General features: G+C 35.5%; 1 protein-coding gene and 1 long non-coding RNA gene across 3 annotated transcripts; one reads left to right on the forward strand and one right to left on the reverse strand.

The window, feature by feature from the left end:
• Positions 1-1237: 1237 nt before the first annotated feature.
• LOC140007757 (uncharacterized) lies at positions 1238-7305 on the forward strand. Its single transcript, XR_011815148.1, has 6 exons — positions 1238-1589; positions 1728-2079; positions 2232-2282; positions 3217-3369; positions 5020-5054; positions 7054-7305. It is a non-coding gene; the product is annotated as an uncharacterized lncRNA (long non-coding RNA).
• Positions 7306-8339: 1034 nt separating this feature from the next.
• LOC113690799 (uncharacterized) lies at positions 8340-11610 on the reverse strand. 2 transcript variants are annotated; one of them, XM_072050948.1, is made up of 5 exons: positions 11007-11610; positions 10767-10895; positions 10458-10646; positions 9424-9491; positions 8340-8686 (listed from the first exon to the last, which is right to left on the reverse strand). In XM_072050948.1, exons 1-5 carry the CDS (start codon positions 11268-11270, stop codon positions 8635-8637), a joined length of 702 nt encoding a protein of 233 aa, XP_071907049.1. In that variant the 5' UTR covers positions 11271-11610; the 3' UTR covers positions 8340-8634. The 2 variants fall into 2 exon arrangements, with proteins under 2 accessions (XP_071907049.1, XP_027064677.1); XM_027208876.2 differs by lacking the exon at positions 9424-9491 and having other exon boundaries at positions 11007-11598.
• Between the last annotated feature and the right edge of the window lie 9718 nt (positions 11611-21328).

A 21328-nucleotide genomic window follows, 5' to 3' on the forward strand; every position in this document is an offset into this window, starting at 1 on the left:
GGAATTCACTATTATTTGACCATTTCAATATTCTTTTTTGGCACCTTTTACCATACTAGAACTACCCGTTTGGATTAGTTGTTTTTGGGGGTGTTTTTAAAAAATTTTACTGTAGCAGAATTTTTATAGTATATTTTGAAATATTTTTTAAATATTAAAAAAAATTAGATTACTTTTTGAAGTACATTTTAGAATACTTTTAGAGTATTTGAAAAACTCAGCAATCCATTTAATGTAACTTATCTTTACGCCTCACAACTAAAATGGATTGATGGGGTTTTCCTGATCTATGACTTTTGAGTTCAACATTTTGCCGACTTGCTAAATTTGTTAAGACTTAAGAGAATTGTCTTCACTTTGCTTGAAATATGTTGCTGTTGTTATATGTGTAGGTTATTAGTCAAGATATGGAGACTAAAGGACCTCATTTATAAAATCTAACACTTCTTTAGGCTTTGTTGTTCTAGGCCCAATCAGATATCATTATACTTACTGTTATTTGATTGTGTGGCCTGAGTTCAACTTAAGTAAATTATTTGAGAGAATGTTTAATGATTTGTTTGGCTTGTTTTGCCTAGCAATGAGTCAAAGCCCGAAGAGTGAAAGAAGATCGGAGTTATCTCTCTGTCTGTCCTACGGACCTGCGATGATTATTTATTAGCTTCATTTTTGGATACATATAATTGGAGACATTATGCGCGCCCCTTGCATTTTAAATAAGAGGTTTTGTTTGTAAAGACAGTGAACAATTTCTATTTCAATGCTTCATATTATGTATATTGGACCTATTATGTGCTTCCTAATTTTGTCCAGCTATGGTGAGTTGTATTCTTGATGACACTGAATTGCAATTTTCACTGACCTCTTTAATTCAATAATTCTTTTTTACTAATTACATGCCTCCTAATTGTATGGCCCCAAATAATTCAACATCCATCATCACAACAATTTGTCTGTTAAATGGACCGGATTGGACAATTTGCATGCTTTCACTGTGCATTGCACAGAGTTCCCCTCCCAGTCCATAAGAAGGAGACGATGAAGCCCTCATTAAACATATAGATAAAGAGGGGAAGCTCCCTGCCACCTAGGATGGTCGTCCGCCCATGTGTGGCGTGGGGATTGGTCAGTGGTGATGATGTGGAGCTGATGCTGGACCGGTTTGTCTCCTTTTTTTTTTTGCCCTTTGATCAACCAAACGGCGTCGTATGTGGATGAATCTTCAACCACTTTTTTCTCCGCTTTCTTTCTCTCTCTTTTATTCAAGCACAGAAGCATTTGTCTATGTCAACAACTCTAAAAGACCGGTTCTTATTGCTATTATCCTCTGGACAAAATTCCCTCTTCTTTCTTTCTGTCTTTTATTCAAAACATAGCAGCATCAATCAATGTCAAGAGCTCTTGAAGACCGGTTCCTAGACAAAACTCCATTTTTTCCATGAGACCCAGAGGTCTCCCCTCAATTTCTGGCATTTGATTGTACTTGGCAGAGATTGCAATCTCAATTGGAAGGTCTAGATTTTTTTCTTCTTCTGAGGAGTGGGTGCTTAGGATTTGATGGACGATGGGCTCGAGACAGAAAATGGCTGGTAATCTTCTTCCCCTTCTATTCCCGGTTCTCCCTCTTGTTCTTCTTCATCTTCCTCCCTCCCTCGAGTAGTTAGGGCTAATTTTTTCTATTTTTCTGAAAATTTTCCTAATATTTCTATTTTCTTGGCTAAAAGCAGCAAATCTTTTTTTTCCCATCTCCTTCGTGTCCTTTTGTGAAACAATGAAGAAGGGGAAGGTCAATATTTCATCTCTGCTATCTGGTGCAAATTTCTTGAATGCAGATATGGTACTTTTTTTCCCCTTTCTTTCCATGATTAATGTCTCCATTTCATTTCTGTTTTATCATTGATTTTTTATTTTTAATTAGAAGAAAAACTTTTGATATGGTCTGTGATGATGAATAATTGATGATTAGCTGGCTTTTAGATATTTATTTACTTGGTGTTTTGTTGTTCCCTTTTTCGTTCTTGCCTTTCTTGGATTTTTCTGGAGCCGGGAGAAAAAATGGCCACCCGTGAAAAACAACTGGTAAGGAAAAACATAAGTTTTGTTGTATCATTCTAATTTAATTTTTTCCCTTCCACTCCCAATTTAGGATTTGATGGACGATTTTTTTTTCCTTTTTTTTTTTTGTTCTTTTGGTGTTACTTTTCTGAGTATATTATTAGTTGTTGTTACAGGAAGGAATATGAAGACTTGAAGTTGACATCTCTAAGAAGTAGTTAAAGCTGGTAATATTTATTTGTGTTCTACTATTTATGCTATAAACCATAGTCTTTTTCTATAAACAGTTTCTCTCACCTAATTTAGCCTATTTTTGTTTATTGAGGTTTTTGTCAGCGAAAGGATAAAGGTGAAAGTGATTGGAAGAATGAGCAAATTTCTTCCAGTGTTTTGTGTTTTGGGTTTTATTGTCTTTGTCAGAGTAAATTAGATATGAGTATCTTTTTCTTCTCTATCTTCTTTTTTTTCCTTGGCTGGTGAACATGACGAATCTGTTATTTAAACTACCTGGTATTCTTGGTAATGCCAAGATTTGGGAAGTTGTATGATGAAACCTTTATTTCATAGTCGATTTTTCTGGTTTTGTGGTTTTAATGTGCAAAGTGAAATCATTATTATGACTAAATTCCTTGAAGATGTTTTCACCAGTTCATGATTCATGAGATACATAGTTATATGAATTAGATAAATGAAGTTTCAAAAGCAAAATCCATGTAATCTACTATGAAGATACCGTCTTTGCTCTTTTAAATTATTGAAGAAACTTGGCTTGATCTTTGGCTGGAAAAAATATGTTCAGAAAATAGTATCCCTATGCTTCATAGTATTGACCTTTGATGTTGGACCCAATTTTGCATTTTTAGAAAAAAGAAAAATTGGAAAATAATGCATAGAAACTTCTCTAGAATTTACTTCCACATATATATACAGTATTTTGTTCCCTTTGGGGAAATTTCATCAGTGACATTATTTTTATTGTTTGATTTTTGTTGGTAAGACTTGCTTTTATACTCTCTCAGTAGATTTCTTCTCTTGTTTCTGTTATTGCTAATTTTTTTTTTATGAATTCTTCTTTCTTCTAAGCAACTTTAAAGGTTCTTTTCTCTATATGAATATGTTATTATTGGGGTACATCTAATCCTGATCCTATTTCTGTAGCAGGAAATGACCATACTTCGGGTTTTGTGACCGGTGGATCTGCTCAATTGCATGGTGCTGCCTAGACAAGTGCCTCACCCTGCTCTTCAGTATCAATTAATGATATTTCCGCCAGCCCTAGGCGTGCCTTCAAATGCTGAATGGAATGGGCATCAGGTAGTTTGTTTCTGACATCACTTCTCTATTTTACACTGCATTTGTCTGCTTGATGGCATTTATTGTAAGATTCATGTGTTTAATGTCCATCTGATGTTCAAATTGTGGTGGTATCTGACAGATAGTGTTATCTTTGCTTGCTGAACAGCGTATATGAATTTCATCTGATACATTAGATGTCACAGATGCATTTAAAAATCTGTCACTGTTTCCAATTTGTGCTTGTCAATGTGTAAGGTTTAACATATGGGGTAATAGTATAGTGAACAAGTGCATTCTTAGTTATAATTGAGGTGAAGAAACTAATTCTTATCTTTTTGTGCCGCGGTAAACTATCTTTTTACTCACCTTTACTGTGATGAAGATCTTCAGATGCTGTGTTTTTTTTTTTCAGGACTTTGAAGTTAACAGTGATTGTTGTTCTCTGTATCTCTTTTGAAAATTGATAGGAGGCTCTCGTTCCCATACTGCATACAAAGTCATCTTTAACTGCTTTGTTGTTCCTTTTTTTTTATGGTATATATGCATAAGCAAGAAATAGTGCTTTTAAAGTGGATTTATTCCGGATGTATTTGATCTCCTTTAAAAAATGTTCCCATGGCATGAAAACAGAAATCCATCATTAAATAAAAGGGGTTTGCCGACGGTTAGCTCTGCATGCGCTCCGGAGGCCAGGTCTTGTCCCCTATTTGTAACTTGTGATTTGTGCTAATAATATTGAAGTATTGTTTTAAAAAAAATGGGGGGTTTGTAGAAACATTTCAAACAATTAGAGATTAATATGGAGATAGGTAAGAGAAAATTATTGTGCTCAATTTGCAAAGAGGAAATAAATCTCGATTTTTGTTTGAAACACTATGAACCTCAGATTATGTACATGCAACTAACCAAAAATAAATAAATACATAAAACAGAGACAGAAAACAGTGAATAGATTCATAACTTTCATCATGCATGTGAAATTAGTTGGTAAATTGAAGGTGTTAATTATTGCACGAAGTATTTCCATTGTAAATATAAGCTGCTAGATGCTTGTTACTGCCTATGAAGCTCAAGTTTTTATATTTAGTTTTAGCTCTCTGGTACCAGTTTTTATTGCTTACTTCATGTAATAATGTCCGCACTTGATTTTTTTTAAGACTGATGTTCCTCCAACATTATCTGGAGGGTTGTTTTAACTTCCTTGCAAGGATGTCTCTTGAAATGGATTATGTTTGGAATAGATGTGTTTCCATCTGTTTATATGAATATGTTATTATTAAGGTACATCCTATAGTGATTTTTTTCTCACAAAAAAAGCATGTTATGTCTTTGTGTTTGTTTTCCTAAAAATTTTTCTAAACTTCTCAATCACTATACGGAATGCAAGTCATGGTTTTCTTTTCTTTTTTTATCTCTCTCTTATAAAGATTTAGCTGACCTTTTCAACATATTTTTTTAGTAGATTATGTTGGACTTGGAGAGATGGCTGTGTTTTTCATTTTCTTTCTTCAAGTGGAAGAAGATGTAGAAGAGTGAAGACGAAATGATTGTGATTTTAATGGATGTTCCAACATTATTTTATTCACGAAGTGATTATTAACTTAATAATTTTTTTTATAGTTTCCTTTTTTTCCCTCTTCTAAAACTCGCTTCTTGTTTTAATGGCAGTTATGTGATAGAAGAAGAATGAACAGCAACTATTGGTAGGTTTTTCCTTTTAGTTATTTCATGTCTTTTCTTCCATGCAAAATGTTTGTTAAACTCCTAACTCACAAAGGGCATTCCTTATCCCTGGGTTTTTAAGAACTAGAGAAGTAAGCATTTTTCATGTTTGTTTTTTTCTTTTGTCTCTTTTATCTTGTGCTTCAATTATTTTTTTTCCTAAACATCTGGTCAAGTAGAAAAAATGGAACAAGGCTTCCTTTTATGTGTATGTGCGGTTAAAAAGTAAATGATTATTTTGAGCAAGATAATGAACAAATGATAAATTGTGAGATTGGCATTTAATGGATGGGAAGATGTCTTGTTGGATTTATCTCATGTTAGAGTGTTCCAATCCTTTCTATCAAAAAAAAAAAAAAACTATTCCCTCTTCTTTCTATGCAGCAAACAATTTTTCCCTCTTTGCTGGTGGATGAAATATAAATTCCTATATCTGCAACAAAAATATTGGGCTCAATGTTGAGAAAACTAATTGATTCCCATTTAAAAATTTTTCCTAATCCTCTCCTACTCGAGGCTTCTGTCTCAAAAAATCCTTCTGTTCTTATCTTTCTTTCTTTCTCTCTAAAAACCACTGGATTCTCCATTCCTGTTTTATGTATACTTTTTTCTCTTGATTAAATTTTCAACTGTAATTTTCTACTACCTTTACCCCCATTCCATAGGTATTTCATAGGTAATTTTCTTTTATTTTTTTTGGATTTGGATCAACATTGTTTGATTAAAGCCTGGAATGTCATGCTTGCTTTGCTAAGCATGCTATCTACAGAACTTATTCAATGCTTGGCTTAAAACCTTAGGCTGTTAACAGTTGAAGTAGTTAATTTCAAACCATGTGAAGTGTGTGAAGTATATCCCAATTAACCATGATTAACAAACTAATACTGACTGTGACAATCAGGGAATAGTGTACTTGATGAATCTGCTTTGAAACCGGTGTTCTTAATAATATTGAGATTAGCAAAACCTTATAACCAACATTGGACTAATTTTGAGATTTTACAAAAAAAGATAAAATGGACAGCAACTCATAGAAACTTATTTATTATTTGCCTTCCCTATATATTTAGAGTTTTGCATTCCATTTCAGGGGTTTTTAATGGACACATGTACTTGTGTTTTCTTTCTATGGGAATAGAACATATATCAAAAGTTTGATTAAACAAGTTGTTGCAAAAGCCTCAACAATCCATGTAAACCCTGTGAATATTGAATAGGAGCAATGTTGAAATTAATTGAAGACCAATTTTTTAGATGAATATTGCCTTTACTGTTTTTCTTTACACTTGTGAATATTGCCTTCACTATTTTTCTTTACACCTGAAAATTTTATAGATTCTTGATGCTGGAGTAATATGAACTTTATTGGAAATAAAAGCTGAATTACATGACCTTATTTAGAGTTGCATGTATTTTGGCTTTTGGGTTGGAGTATGTCATTAGAATATAAAGACATCCTCTCTGGTGAAGTTTCTGCTTCTTTTTTACGTTTTAGGATCTTCCTAGCCTATTTGATTGCATGATCATTTTATTTCCTTTTTCACCTTATCTTCCATTGGCATTTTGTGTAAATTGCGCAGTTTCATGATCAAGTTGTAGAAAAGTTTACTTACATATCATCTCCAGGGATCTAGCACATCTAATACTTTCACTTTGGTAAGAACTCAGGTTACCCAGCAAGACACTTTAGCTTACCTGTAAGAATCTTTTCATTTCTGGACTTTGACAACTACTGTACCCAAAACAAGGTACCCAAAAAAAAAAAAAAGTTTCTTGCTTGTGAAATGGGTTGATAAATAGAAGGGGTAACGAATTTTGTATGAGACTATTAGTAACCAAAAGTGCAGATGTTTGTTGAATTTGTCCTGTGATTATTGGCATCATTCAAGGCTCTTGATTTACTTTGAACTTGGTTTTATAGCAGTAAACTAATTTTGATGGATTATATCTTACTTTCTTTCTTGTTATAATACATGGCAGGTTCTCAGTAGTTTCTTTCAAAAGTTGCTCATTCAATTCTGGGACGAGTACAAATGACAGAAAGTTGTTATTTTTGGTTAACTTAAAATATGTATTTATCGGAATCATGGAAGTTCAAGTTCATGTTTCGAGATTCTACAATACTAATTTTAGTGTTTTATTTATTTATTATGAATTCCTTGACTGTGAACAAGTGTCAAAGTTTACACAGTTAGACAAATTGTAAATGCAACTTTTTATAGTTTAAAATCATTTACAATTGCAATAATATTTTTTTCCATAGAAAATTTATCTTTAGAGGGCAATAATTAGGTAAGATTAAAATTTCACACCGTTCATTTTTTTGATCCTTGATTGCATTACAGACATTTTGTAAAAAGGGCATAATTGGGCATGTAAATTTTAGAACTGTCCACCGCGCATTTGCGCGGTGATCCCCTCCTAGTTTATATATGAACAAGGGATTAATTAGGACAGGGTGGTTTTTGTCCAAAAACTCTCACTGGTAGAAAGTGGGACACTTTAGAGTTTAATAATTTGTAACGGTCATGCATTGCTTTTAAGTGACAAAAGAAGGCAAAGTGGTTTTGACACCCAACATTAGGGGCAAACTGATTTTGAGAGGGCTTTAAAGGAGTTTACTACCACTTAAGCTATATGACATAGCTAAACTCTACTGAGATTATACCTTCTAGTAAAACTCATGGTTCGTGTTCGTAGAGCGTCCTATGCATAAATTTTTGTACCTAATGATCCGCGTCTCTTCCTGTCCACGAACTTCCTTGGACACTAACTCCAGCTGGAGGTACAGAGACAAGATCTGCATATCTAAAAGCTACTGTCACCTTACAGCTATCATAATCGTCAAGCAAACTTAAAAACATATCTAAGTGTGCCTTAGTTCAGTAGCAAACCCAACTGAGTCACAATTACTCGTAGTTTTTCACTCCACCCTATCTTTTCAGGACGTATGAGGTTACAACCAATTCTATCCAAGTGTGGAATCTGTAGGTCACTACAAAGTTCAAAATTACCACCCAGACCACGCAAGGTAACTTTTCCAAAGATACCAATCATCTACTCTAGTCAAACAAAATTTTCAACCTAAAACAGGGTTCAATTTATAAGCTACACACCATCATCCACTCCCAGGACTCTGTCCAACCAATCCCTAGCCCCATCAATGTCGGACAACTAAGAGGCTGATGAGGGATTACAAGAGGTTGCCGTTGGACCCACTTCCGCTATCAGCATTAAGGAGGTTTCACCTAGTAGCGAGTCTCGAGTTCCCAGATAGTAAGCTTCCATACCTTCTTTAATTACACAATTAACAATCTCATTTAATACAAATAAAACTCAGCAACCACATGGTAGACGACCATCCCAACAAACTCAAACGCAGACATAAAACAAAAAGACCAAATCATCAACAAAGTCTTTTGAGTCAACGACCACACCAACAAAAACCAAATCAGCAGCCAGCAACAAAGTAATTTCAGCATCTAAGACAATATTCCCAAGTGATTTCAGCAAAGATTCAAATCTCCACACACAGTGGCATCCACTCAATTCCCAAGTCAATCATGAAATTCCTCCTCCTTCAAATGCATTTGCCATCACCCTCGCATGGTTCCTACACCAAAAAAATTGGAACAAATAAGGCACTAGAAAACATTGAAAAATCCCCACAAAAATGAAGATAAACAACCACCACTAGTTTTACCTTTAACTGAAATAACAATGGTTAAATCATACTAAACTAGAAATATCTCATCTAGGGTGGGGGGGGGGAGAATGATCATCTCATTTTTGCAGCAGACATGGAATGAGCCTATACGGCCACCGATATCTGTAAGAATCATGTGCAACAACTATTTCAAGGGCTTTCTAGTTGAATAACCACACCATAACAACATGTTCTGCTCAACCAAACAATCAGTAAATCAGCTATCATGAGCCAACCATCTGTTAATTTACACCGTATCAGAATGAGAACCAGAATCAGAATATGATTCATTTACCATGTTGTGATCAGGCCGATTAAAACATGTCAATCTAATTGGTTTACAACTTAAAACCTTAAGACCAATTGAGACGGTCCAAACTCCAATCCTTAGGCAGCGTGCCCACATTATACCAAGTATTCGATTAGTTATTGCCCTGACAATTTAATTTAGCAGTCTCCACTCCCTGACAGAGGCCAGTTATTAAACTTGATAAACAACAAGGGCTCGTATCTTTTGCACATCTTATTTCTTTTTCCCCCACTTTTTACGAGGGAAACCCAAGTGCAGTTAATAGACAACAGCAGAAACCAAAAAAGGGCCAAAAAAAAGTGAAATTAGCAATATGCAGAGGAAAAAAAACTACCAAAATCGTGTCAGTCTGCAATGGGTGGTGGTGGCGGCGGCGGCGGCGGCGGCGGCGGCGGCTCCAGGCTGGTTGAAGGAAGAAATTAGGAGCATAGCGTTAATAATAAGAATTGGTTGCAACTAGCAGGTAGAAGTCTAGGTGGTATTGGTAGGTGGCAATGAAGGGTTAGTGAGTGATGGACTCGTGGGTATAAGAGTATCGAGAATGGAGACGAAAGAGAACGAGAAAACAGCGGATTAAGTTAAGGTGAAAGGTGGAAAGAGTGAAATTAGTGGAGTGGTGTAACTACAAACCCTATTACGGTAAAAAGACTTGTGTACCACGGTTTCCAATCATGAGAAAATCTCAGCTCAGCTCCTTTAAAATTCAAGCCCCATTTGGTGAGCTGAGGATGAGCTTACCAAAAATTGAAACCAGCCTTTGCTATGGGATCTTTGCAGCCCTAAAAGTCAGTGAATCTTTCAAGCTTTTGTTGTTATATCCAATTATGACACTACCGTTTAATCTAAAGCTTATTTCTTTTTTTTTTTAACAGATTATGACACTACTGTTTAATCCAAAACTATACATAATATTTTCATCAGTCCATATGAGACAAATCCTGTGTTTATAGGCCAACCATGCATCTTCAGTAATGAAACCAAATCTGAATTCAACAACTAAAAGATTCTGCTTAGGACTCCACACTCCACCCAGTACATGCTTAGGACTCCAAACTTACTTGCTGCAACCAAATGCCAGAAGCATTGTCAATATTGACAACTCCAAAATCCAGGGCAAGTTGCAGATTTATGTCACAATCTCTACTACGGTACAACTCATTTTTTGCCAATATATCTGGTGAAAACCAAAAAGTTTTCTTTTTACTATAAGAAACATAATTAACACCTAGGCCAACTACTTACTGTTTTCCATCCAGCAGGCAATGCACAGCCATTAGTGGCAACCAAGGCAAGAAAGTAACAAAATGGACAAACAACACATCCACACCATAGAAGCCGAAAAAGATCAATATAAAGCTACGATGGTACCTTAGGAATTTTAAGCCTGCAAAGGTTGACTCTCCTATCACCCCCAGCAGCAGATTCATACACACACGCTTGGAATTCCCGCACATCACCAGTATTGAAATCCTTGGCCACAAAGGTCAAATAAAGCTTAGCACCCCCAGCTGCATTGAGAACGCAATTCAAAATCTTGCCTGCTCTAAAGCCAGTTTGCTGCCAATTTAATAATTTTTTTCAAAAAATCATAGTTAAAAAAACAGCGGAGGAAGAAGAAGAAGATTAACATAACCAAAACGAATAAACAGACAAAAAAAAGGCAAAAAGCGTACATACATTTTTCTTGTTATAGTGAATAACAGCAGTATTCACCCTGTTCTTAACAGATCTGTAGAAAACGCCACCAGTCTTCAAGTCTTCAAGACAGTTAAAAAAACGGCCTCTTGTTTTCTCCAAATTAAATACCTGTGCAATTGTAAATGTGCAATTGTGTGTATGTATATAGGCATTTATAAGCTCTGGATTCAACAGATTGTATGGATGTGTCATAAAGAAAAAAGGTACGAAATTGTATACCACATCATAATATTTCTCCAATTCTTCCTCATTTTTTATAGACCATTCATCCAAAAAAGGGTCGAACAGGAAAGCGTGGTGTTCGGACCAGTCGGACTCGGACTCGGACTCGGACCCTGACCCCGACCCCTCGGGCTCGGATTCGGACCTGTCAGAATCGGCCTCGTCGGACTCGGTGCTGCGCACGTACTCGTAATCCTCTTCGGACTCGTAATTGGCGTCGAGGTCGTCAAACTGAAGTCCATCCCGGTTTAGGGATGACATTTCGCTGGAAGAGGATGACTTTCCTTGGTCGGCGTCTTTGTCCGCTACTTCTTCTCCGTCGATTCCTCGATCCTCCGCCGCTGGTTGATAAACTCCAAGTTCTTCGTCGCAGGAAAGAAACTTTCCCGAAGCCAACTGAAGAGCAAACAAACCCTAATTCTTTGGATTTGCTTTAAGAGCGATTTCGAGGGGCTGCGAATCCGCGATGTATATATAAACGAACTTCCTTGGTTCCTAATATTTTGTATTCTTTTAGCCCCTGACTCATAAGATGGATTCTTCTTGGGCCCCGGGGTATAATCTAAAATACTACAATTTGGTGCTACACCTATCTTGGATTGCTTTTATGGCGCAAAGCTGAGTCATCTCTGCACAGTGGCTAGAAGTAATAGGAATAGGACAACACAGCTAGGTGGGCCGGATAATAGACAAAAATGAAAATTGTAACTGAAGGCAGGCTAGAACGGATAATGAACAAGAGGCCCACAGTTTAATTTTAGAACTTCCCTAAAATAAAGCCCGTCTTGACGGAGGAACAAAGATGCCACTTTCCTTCTGATTTAATGCTTTTTTAAGTATCCAATAATTTATTGTCACGTAAACTTTTTCAAATATTCTATTATAATAACAATACACCTACATTCACTAAGTATTATTTATTAGTTAATAGCAATGGATTTTATTTTTTTTGTTGAATCCCATAGAGTGTTTTATAACTAAAAATATAGATATAGGTTTACATTTTTTTTCTTTTTCCTATTCTTTTTTTTCTAAATTTTCTTTACTCTCTTAATTTCTTCTAGTATTTGTTAAATTTTTATTGTTAATTAAAAACATCAATTACATTGGTGAATAAATATTGATTCCCCATTAAAATAATAGTCAATCAAACAATGAGCTTACGATATTCATTAGCTCATTCCAATTAGCCTTAATCAAATGATAAGTATCACTATGAATAGTTTTGAAACTCATTCCTTAAGGAACCAGATTACCTAATGCCTTCTAAGTACACGAAATAAATTGACTTGTGCTAAACTTGATTGATGGTATATAAATTTTTCGTGAAGATTCATGAAATATGCGATGCCATTCTCAAACTGAGTTTTGTTTTTAACTTAATGTTTTGAGAGTATGCAAAATGAATCAATGACCAATTGTTAGTAAAGAAAAAGAAAAATCAATGAACGATTGGTACTTAATATTATATTAGTGCATAAGATACATTCTAGGTCTGTGAAATTAATCAAAATTATGGTCTTTTGTAAAAATATTATTCATGAAAATTAAGTTTTGTAAAGAATATTTATGATGTGGCGATTAGTTATTTGGTAATTAATTTCAATTGGCCAATTACTGACATAATTTTAGTTCATATTTTAAAACAGGAGGGTGTGCAATTAATTAATTGACACAACTATCCTTGAAAATATAGTTTTTACTCTGGGGAAAAATTATATGCTCTTAATAATAAGGGTATAAATGAAAGTTTAGAAAATACTAAACATGTGTAAACACTAAATGATAATGCTCATAATCTTTAACTTTATATATTGTATAGATAGTATAAAAAGGTTTAATATTTTTTTATTGAAAGTAGTTCTACTAGTCTGAATGCATGTCACGTGTATTTTTTTTAAAGTTAAATTCAATTTTGGATTATTTTAAAAGTTTGTTTTTTAGATGTTTAGCTTTCTTTCTAATGTTTAACTCATTGAATTTTTTTAACACTTCGTTCAGTTGAACTCCCAGATTTGCAAGGTCAGCTGATGGCGTCATTGCAAATCTATCGGACGATTCAGGATGTGGACTTATGTTTACACTATTTTTCAAAACTTGACTACGTGGTCGTGTAATGATGGAGCTTCTTCGTTTAACTATGTTTACAATTACCTGAAAATTTAAAAAATCCTTTTTAAACTTCCCTCTTGATTAACTGTTGACAAAAAGAAAAAAAAAAAGAAAAGGATGTGAGTTAGTAAAAATTAAAGTAATTCGAATATATGTCCTATTGGGGGAGCCCTTTTTGTGCCAAGGGTTGGCCTAGAATGAGAATGCATCCTCTAGAGTAGCACTATACAATACCTGACGAACTTGATCAACTTATTGATATTCGAATGAAAAGTAATTTAAAAAATTTGATCAATTGTAGTGACAAGTCCATTTAAAACATGGTTTATTAATCTCATGAAAGTACTTGGAGCATTTGTTAAACTAAAAGGCATCATAAGTCACTCATAAAGACCATACTTTGTTTTGAAAGCAGTTTTTCATTCATCTCCTTCCTTTATCCTTATTTGATGATAACCAGATTTTAAATCAATTTTAGTGAAAATGATTGCTCCACACAATTCTTCTAACATATCATCTAACCTAGGAATAGGATGACGATACTTAACAGTAAGTTTATTAATTGCATGACAATCTGTACACATTCTCCAAGTCCCTTCTTTCTTAGGCACTAAAATGACTAAAACTGCACAAGGACTAAGAGATTCACGAACCTGTTCCTTTTCAAGGATGGAATCGACTTGCCTTAGGATTTCCTTTATTTTCTCCGGATTTGCTCTATAAGTTGGTCGATTTGGTTGAATTGCTCTAGGAACAAAGTCGATTTGATGTTCAATACCTCGAATTGGAGGTAATCCTTTCGATAGTTCCTCCCGAAACATATCCTTGAATTCCTGCAAAAGATGATAGATTGCACTAGGAAGAGAATCGGTTATGCCTAGTGTGTAAAAAGAAAAATAATCAGTTTCCCTGTACATAAGTACTATGAGAAGACTTTGTACATTCAAAACCCTATCTATCTCACGCATACTTGCATAAAAGTTCTTTTTTTTTCACTTTCAAACTCTCGGCCTTACTGAATCTTTTTCCACTCGAATTTTCTTTTTCACTCAACTCGGCCTCTACTTTCTTTTTCCCCTTATTCTCTCTCGCATTCGGTTTTTTCTTTGCCTCTCTCGACTGCATTTTCTCTCTCTCTTTTCTTAGATGTAATTGTTTTTCATACACTTGTGTAGGTGTCAAGGGTGAAAGAGCGATTTTGAGATTGTCCATAATGAACTTATACTTATTAGTGAATCCAATATGATCAACCTGTTTATTATACTCCTAGGGACGCCCCAATAAGACATGACTAGCATGCATAGGAATTACATCGCATAAAATTCGGTCCTTGGATGGACCAATAGAAAAAACAATTAAAACTTATTTGATCACCTTGACTTCCCCCCCCCCATCATTTAACCAAAACAAACTATAGGGTTTAGGGTGGTAAGTCCATAGAATGCGCTTTTGCTCAACAAAATCGGCAGCTACACAATTAGTATAATAGTCACTATCAATGATCATAAGACATATCTCATCTCCAATTTTGCATCTCGTATGAAAGATGTTGGTCTGTTGGAGATCATCTTCTTAAGCTTGTGTATAAGCACTCTCATAGTCACTATAGCTCGAGCTATGGGGTCCTTTTCTATTTCAACCATGTCATCATCCTTTTCTTCTTTTTCAAACGATGGCATATCAGCGTACTTCTCATCTTCTTCGCTTTGTCACACTCCATCTTTATTCATGTACATGATGTTTTGGTTAGGGTATTAAGCCATGAGGTGGCCAATTCCCTTGCATTTGAAACATGCTTTTGGCTGGTTGGTAGATGCATTTGCCTCTAGAAGAGTCGGCCGTGGGGCTGGTTTAAAAGAAGTTACACTTGGATTGGAAATTTGTTCAATCCACTTGTTTTTCCTTTCTCTATTATCTTGTCTTGGCCAAATATTGGATGTTGGCAATTGATTTCTTCTCCAAGGAGTGAAAGAGAATGTAGTGGTTTGGCAACTAGGTGTTTTTATAGGCAAGGTTTGCTTTTCCACCTTCTCTGCATAAGAAACCATTTGTTAAAGTGCAAAGTGATCTTGAAGCTCAACTTTCTTCCTGATTTCAGAATTTAATCCATTAAGGAATCTCGCCATGGTTGCTTCTGGATGCTCTTGTACATTGGCCCTTATCATCGCTACTTCCATTTGCTTGTAGTACTCATCAATCGAATTAGACCCTTGAGTGAGTCGTTGGAGCTGATTGTACAAGTCCGTAGTATAATGGAAGGGTATAAATCGTTTCCTCCTCACTTGCTTCATTTCAGTCCAAGTGTCAATCGATTGTTCCCTATTTCTTCTCCTTGTGGCACACACTTGCTCCCACCAAATAGATGCATAATCTTGAAATTCAACAACTGCAAGTTTCACCTTTTTCTCTTAAGAGTAATTGTGAATTTCAAACACTTGCTCGACTCGTCTAACCCAATCCAAGTAAGTTTCAAGATTATTTTTCCCATGAAAGGTAGGCATCTTGGTATTGATGGAACCAAGATTGTCATCGGTTCTCCTAGGTCAGTCTCAACCTTCCCTTGCTCCCCTTTGGTTTTTTCTTGATCGAAATGAGGTGTTAAATTGATATCCCTCATCATCTGCATAATGATCATCATTCTGAACACTCGAAACTCTATTGTGTGTATCTCCGGTACCTCGCATCTCAATGGTAGCTAACCTGTCGGATAATTGTATCATCACAAATTCATGTCTCTTCGCTCGTTTTCGAAGAGTTTGGAGCACCAGTTTGTTTGACACGTCTGCCTCAAGTGGCTCAGGTATATTCCACTCTTGAGACATATTGTCAAACCTGCAAAACAAGTATATCCTAATCTACCTTGCAAAGCACTCTTGAATCACTCAAGGAAAACACACTCACTCCCAATTTTCCTTCTCAAAATTCTTAAAGAAAACTCAAACTCTCAAAAATTTCAGAATTAAGAATTCAAACCAAACAACTCAAGACTTAACAAAAAATTGAATGAGTAAAAAAATGTGACACTAATAACTCCTAGAAAACTGGAAATTCGACTCAAATAGTGAAGACGCAATTTTAAGTACTGGAGTAGTGACTCTGGATGTACAATAGGTTAGTTAATTCACCTTGATTCCAAAGAGTTGGAGTAATCCGATATACCAGAATTTCAAGAAATTATTAATTGCCCTATAAGCAAGTAATAAGACACAAAGCAAAATTTTGCAAATCCTAAAAATCCTAGAATTCGTACCTTGTCTTGCTTAAAAATTTAGTTTGCTGTTAGGTAGGTGTTTAGGGGTAATGTCACGTGTGGTAGGTGGTTTTTCGGTGGTAAAAAGTGGATTGAAGGGGTGAAAAATGAAAAGTTTAGGTTGTTTAAGGTGTGCATACACAAGGGTAAGGATTGGTAGGTATGAACAGATGCGTTCACACTCGGTCCATCCTTTCCAAATATAGAAATTTAATCTTATCAGATTTTGGAAGTCCTTTTCAATTAAGATTTGGAATCTTTCTTTGGATATGATTGAGACTTTCCAATTAACAACTTTCAACCTTAATCCAACAAGAATTTGGAAACCAACAACAATTCGAATTTGGAAACGATTTTTTTTCTTTTTGTTTTGTACAAGAACTCCAAGATTCACGATATCTTGGTTCAACAATCTCAAGTTATAGTTCACACAATCAAGATATTCAAGAATGTCAAGAACTTCAAGATTGATTTCAAGAATTTCAAGAACTGATAGCGGATATTGCAAACAAAATTCTCAGCAATTAACAATCAAGAATTGAAAGATACGTGACACATAAACTAGAAACCCTAAGTTGGACAGCAAGAAATAGAAACAAACAAGAATGTTTTTTTTTTACTCGGATGAACAGTAACGATTAACAATAACATGAACAGTATGCTACAGTATGATGAACAGTATGTGCTACAGTATTTTTTTTTTTTTTTTTTAAACAAAAGACACAAACTAACAAGATATGAACAACTTCAATTGAAAGAAAATTAACCTGATGCTCTGATACCAACTGATGAACAACCCTAGGGGAAAACTATCCTAGAACCTCCCAACTCGGTAATATTAGAGTTGGACCTTTTCTCCCAACAGAAATTGAACTCAATTGTTCTCATGAACTCAAGATCTCTAACACACGAAGGTAATCAGTAACCTTAAGCAAATGATGATGGATGAAGAGACACCACAACTAGAGAACAAACTAATCGATAAAGTTTGATTTGAATCCTAATCTATGAACTCAAGAATTCAAGAGTAAGTTCGATCAAGAACTTGAAGGAAAAATACTCACGATTTCTGGTTGTAATTTTTCATCCCTAATTTCCGAAAGACAAAAGCCTTATATAGGCGTGTAAAAGACCTAAACTAAGCTGCCAACAAAACCTAATCCGACTTGGAATTTCCCTTGCTAAACTCGGCCCAAGTCCAAGTGCAACTTAGGAAAACCCTAATCAACTTAACACAAATAATAACATTGGTGCTTGACTAAAGCAAGCTTATGACCAACTAGATACTTAAGGACTAAAACTAGAGGACAACATGTCCTTTGTGCGATTAACAAGCTACTAAACTAGGCAGTTTTAAAATAACTACTAACTAAGCTAACAAGTATGAGATCATTCTTTCACTTCAAATGTACAAGTGAACAAGGTGATTTCATGGTCCACCAAATATTTTAACTTAGCTTGCTCCTTGCTTGTATGGTGAATGATCAAGACTCGTAAAGCTTCCTTCACCCTCTTAGATTTTGATCTTGTCATCGGACCACCAATGTTGACCAAAGAGTTGACCCCCGTATCTGCATCACTCTATAAACACCCCAGGATCAAACTCTTGAACCTAGGGCTCTGATACCACTTTATTCTGATACCACTTTGTTAGCACAAAAAATCACGGAGTAGAAGTGATATTAAATTCTTACAAACAGTGAATAGTAAGAAAGGCATAGGAGGAAACAAAATTTAGGATTTCAAGTCCTTAAATAAGAAAACAAATAATAAAAACTATTGTAATTCTAATTCCTCAACAATAAAACAACCATAACTTAACTCCACTATAATTGCTAAAATCCTAATTTGACTAAAAGGCTGCTAAATTATTATATGGAAATTTCTATTTTTTAGGCTTGATTTAATATGCCAATATTATCTAATCAGATTTACAGATTTTATTATTATTTCTGTTATGTGATTTTTTGTGCTAACAAGCAAGATTTTAAGGCGATGAAAAGAATAAAATTTCGTTCAGTGCAACTCAATAAAGAAATTAATTGTGCGCGTCAAAATTTAGGAGTTTCTTAGGGTGGAGAATATGTTTGACATATGAAACTCGTAGTGCAATTCTGAAAGGAAAAAGGAAATGCATTAATTAGCAAAATGAGTTAATTTGTAACTGGAAAATGGTTGTATCTTATGAACAAGCTACTTATTTTTGTTTCTATTTTCCTTGAATGCCTAAAATTTTTGTTACCTTTGGTAAATAGCAGCCATTCATGTTGTATGCTGATAACTTAGAACATGAAACATGCAGTCTTGTGATCATGAGCAAAGTTTTGTGTATTGAAAAGCCACTATATATACGCACACACACACACACTCCTCTACCACTACTAGACTGCATACATTATATTCTATCTAACTTAGATTACTTTAATTTCGTCAAGGAAAAAAGACTGTGAGTGGTTCGGGGATTTTTGCCAACTTGAACTCGAAATCGGTGTTTCCAGGCGCTCCTTCATCTTTCCATATCTTTAACCCTGTCAAAGATGGAAATGGCTATCAAATGGCAATCAAACGGTGATTTCCCTGTAGATAACTGACCTTTTGCAAGAGTTTAACAGCATTCAATGGATTCTAATAACTGCTAAAAACGATGATTCTATCTGTAAATCAAACGTTAATCCTGGAAGGAGAAGCGCATAGCTCGATAACGGAGATTGAACACGAACTTTCCTCAAATAAGGACGCGTGGAAATACGATAAAAGCAAATATTGACATCATGGCACTTACCAAAAGTAAAAAAGTATGTACATCATAGAACGCGCATAGAGAATTAGAAAGTCAAGAATTATTTGCAAAAAAACAAAGGAATTAAGCCATTTTTTTGAGATTAAAATTACTCGTAAATATTATAAAAATCTAATTTGACAAATATGCGGCGATGAATCAATTCTAGGGATAGTGACAGCAATCAGTAAGATCAAAGGATTGATCTTGCTTTCTGTAAAGTTAGACTAGAAGTTCGATTACATGCCTTAAATTTGCTAAAAGAGGGAGCAAACAATAATATCATCTAATCAAAGACTTCTTACCTTAGTTTCTTGAAGTAAAAAGGCTGGCCTGTCCGGTCATCTTCACCAGCTTGAACTTGAAAACCCTTTTCCCAAGCAGACCTTTGTCTTCCCACATCTTCTCCACTGTGTACAATCCATCGTAGAAGTAGGTGGTGGAGGCCCTTGGTAACTTACAACCGCGGATAACCCTAACAGGGTTCTTTGCCCTTATGCTATTCAGCAATGCCAAGTTTCCACCTTTCAGCTGCTGATCTTCATGCATTATTTCCTTCCTGACCACAGTATACAAGCGTATCTTGATCTGCCTTGTAGTTATCGTAAAGCCCAGAATCTATGATACTGGTCGCAATAATTCTTCCTCCATCCTGCACATACTCAATCCCTCCCTGAGACGGACGATGCAGCCCTAAAATGTACAGCTCCATTCTGTAGTGGAATTCATCTCCAATTTCCACTCCAGGGACTGGGCCAAGGAGGGGCTTATCTGGGTAGTAATAGAATTTCTTTTTAATCATCTTTGCTGCCATGAAATCAACCCTCTTCCTCTTGTAATTATCCTCTTTATCCATCCTCATGATTTGGTCACAAAAAGCTCGGAATTCTCTTACAATTTCCATCACTCTCTGCCTGGCCCTCTCAACATTTTTTGGGAGCTTTTTTCCCTGAGTAGAAGCAGTACTAGCAGCGGGTAACTGGGAATGATCCTTTAAGATGAACTCATTTTGCATTCTTTGGTGGTGATCCCCATCCTCTTTGTGTCTAATACTGCCAGAGACATTTTCTTCCGCCATTGATGTAGTTCCAATATCTTTTGGAGAGTTAATATGATCAATCTGGATTTCTGACCCATCAGCCTTGCCAGCATCAGCCGGTCTTCTGAAAACTCCATGTGGGACTTGAACTACCGGGAAAACCTTTCGACCCTTGTGAAATCTGGTGTTAGAAAAATGGCAATGGCAATGGCAATGATCTGTGCTTGTATTGCCAACCTCCTCCATTTTTCTCTTGTTCTGCCTTCTTCCTAGTGATGAAGGCTCCATGGTAGAAGTCTTGGATTATGGGCTTCTGTCACCAAACTCAAGCTGATCCCAATGGCTCCTTGGCCGAAGTATTGGAATTCAGCTTGAGCAACAGAATAGGGATGAGATGAAGGTGGAAAGAGAGAAATGTAAAGAGGGTACTGAAGGAAGAAGTTAAGGGAACTTGCAGAGAGGGAGGAATTATTCCATTCACTCCAAGGATTCTCTTACAAATCAGTAAAAGTCTGCCATTGCCATTCCCGGGTGCAGAGCCGCACTACTAATACTAGTGCCTGAGGCTGCATGTAACGAACTGCTGACATGGATCAATTCTGAAAGATTCTTTCTAACGACCTCACAACACGACAATTACGAAGAAAACGACACAGTTTACAATTAAATGTAAACTAGTAAAATCATATTACAATTATAGAATAATCTCGATCGAATTACCAATACTTTGGTGTCACCTTCAAGGGTAAATGTCAAAAAGAATGAGCACTGTTATTCTTTATGCACTCATACATAAATGTGGCTTAAATATTTATGCTAACGCCAAAAAGAAGTTCCTTAAAGTTGAATTGTTAACATGCCTATGGGTTAATAAGATTACAGCTATAAAAATATCAGCAGGATGTCAGTCACACTATTTGAGTATATATATATAATCATATTGTCTTGCTATCAATTTGCTCTTTTTCGGATAGGCAAATTGATTCCAAGAACTTTGTTTTTACGTCCCAATTCAGTACCAATATAGATTTATGTATCAAATTGCAAATTTCTCAAGGCATGACCATTTTCATAAATTAGCAGCTAATTATATGTGGTCCCCTATTTTCATTTTTCACAGGCTATCAGTTTGGGCAGTA

The sequence above is a fragment of the Coffea arabica genome, chromosome 5c (genome assembly GCF_036785885.1).
Source record: "Coffea arabica cultivar ET-39 chromosome 5c, Coffea Arabica ET-39 HiFi, whole genome shotgun sequence".
NCBI lineage: Eukaryota > Viridiplantae > Streptophyta > Magnoliopsida > Gentianales > Rubiaceae > Coffea > Coffea arabica.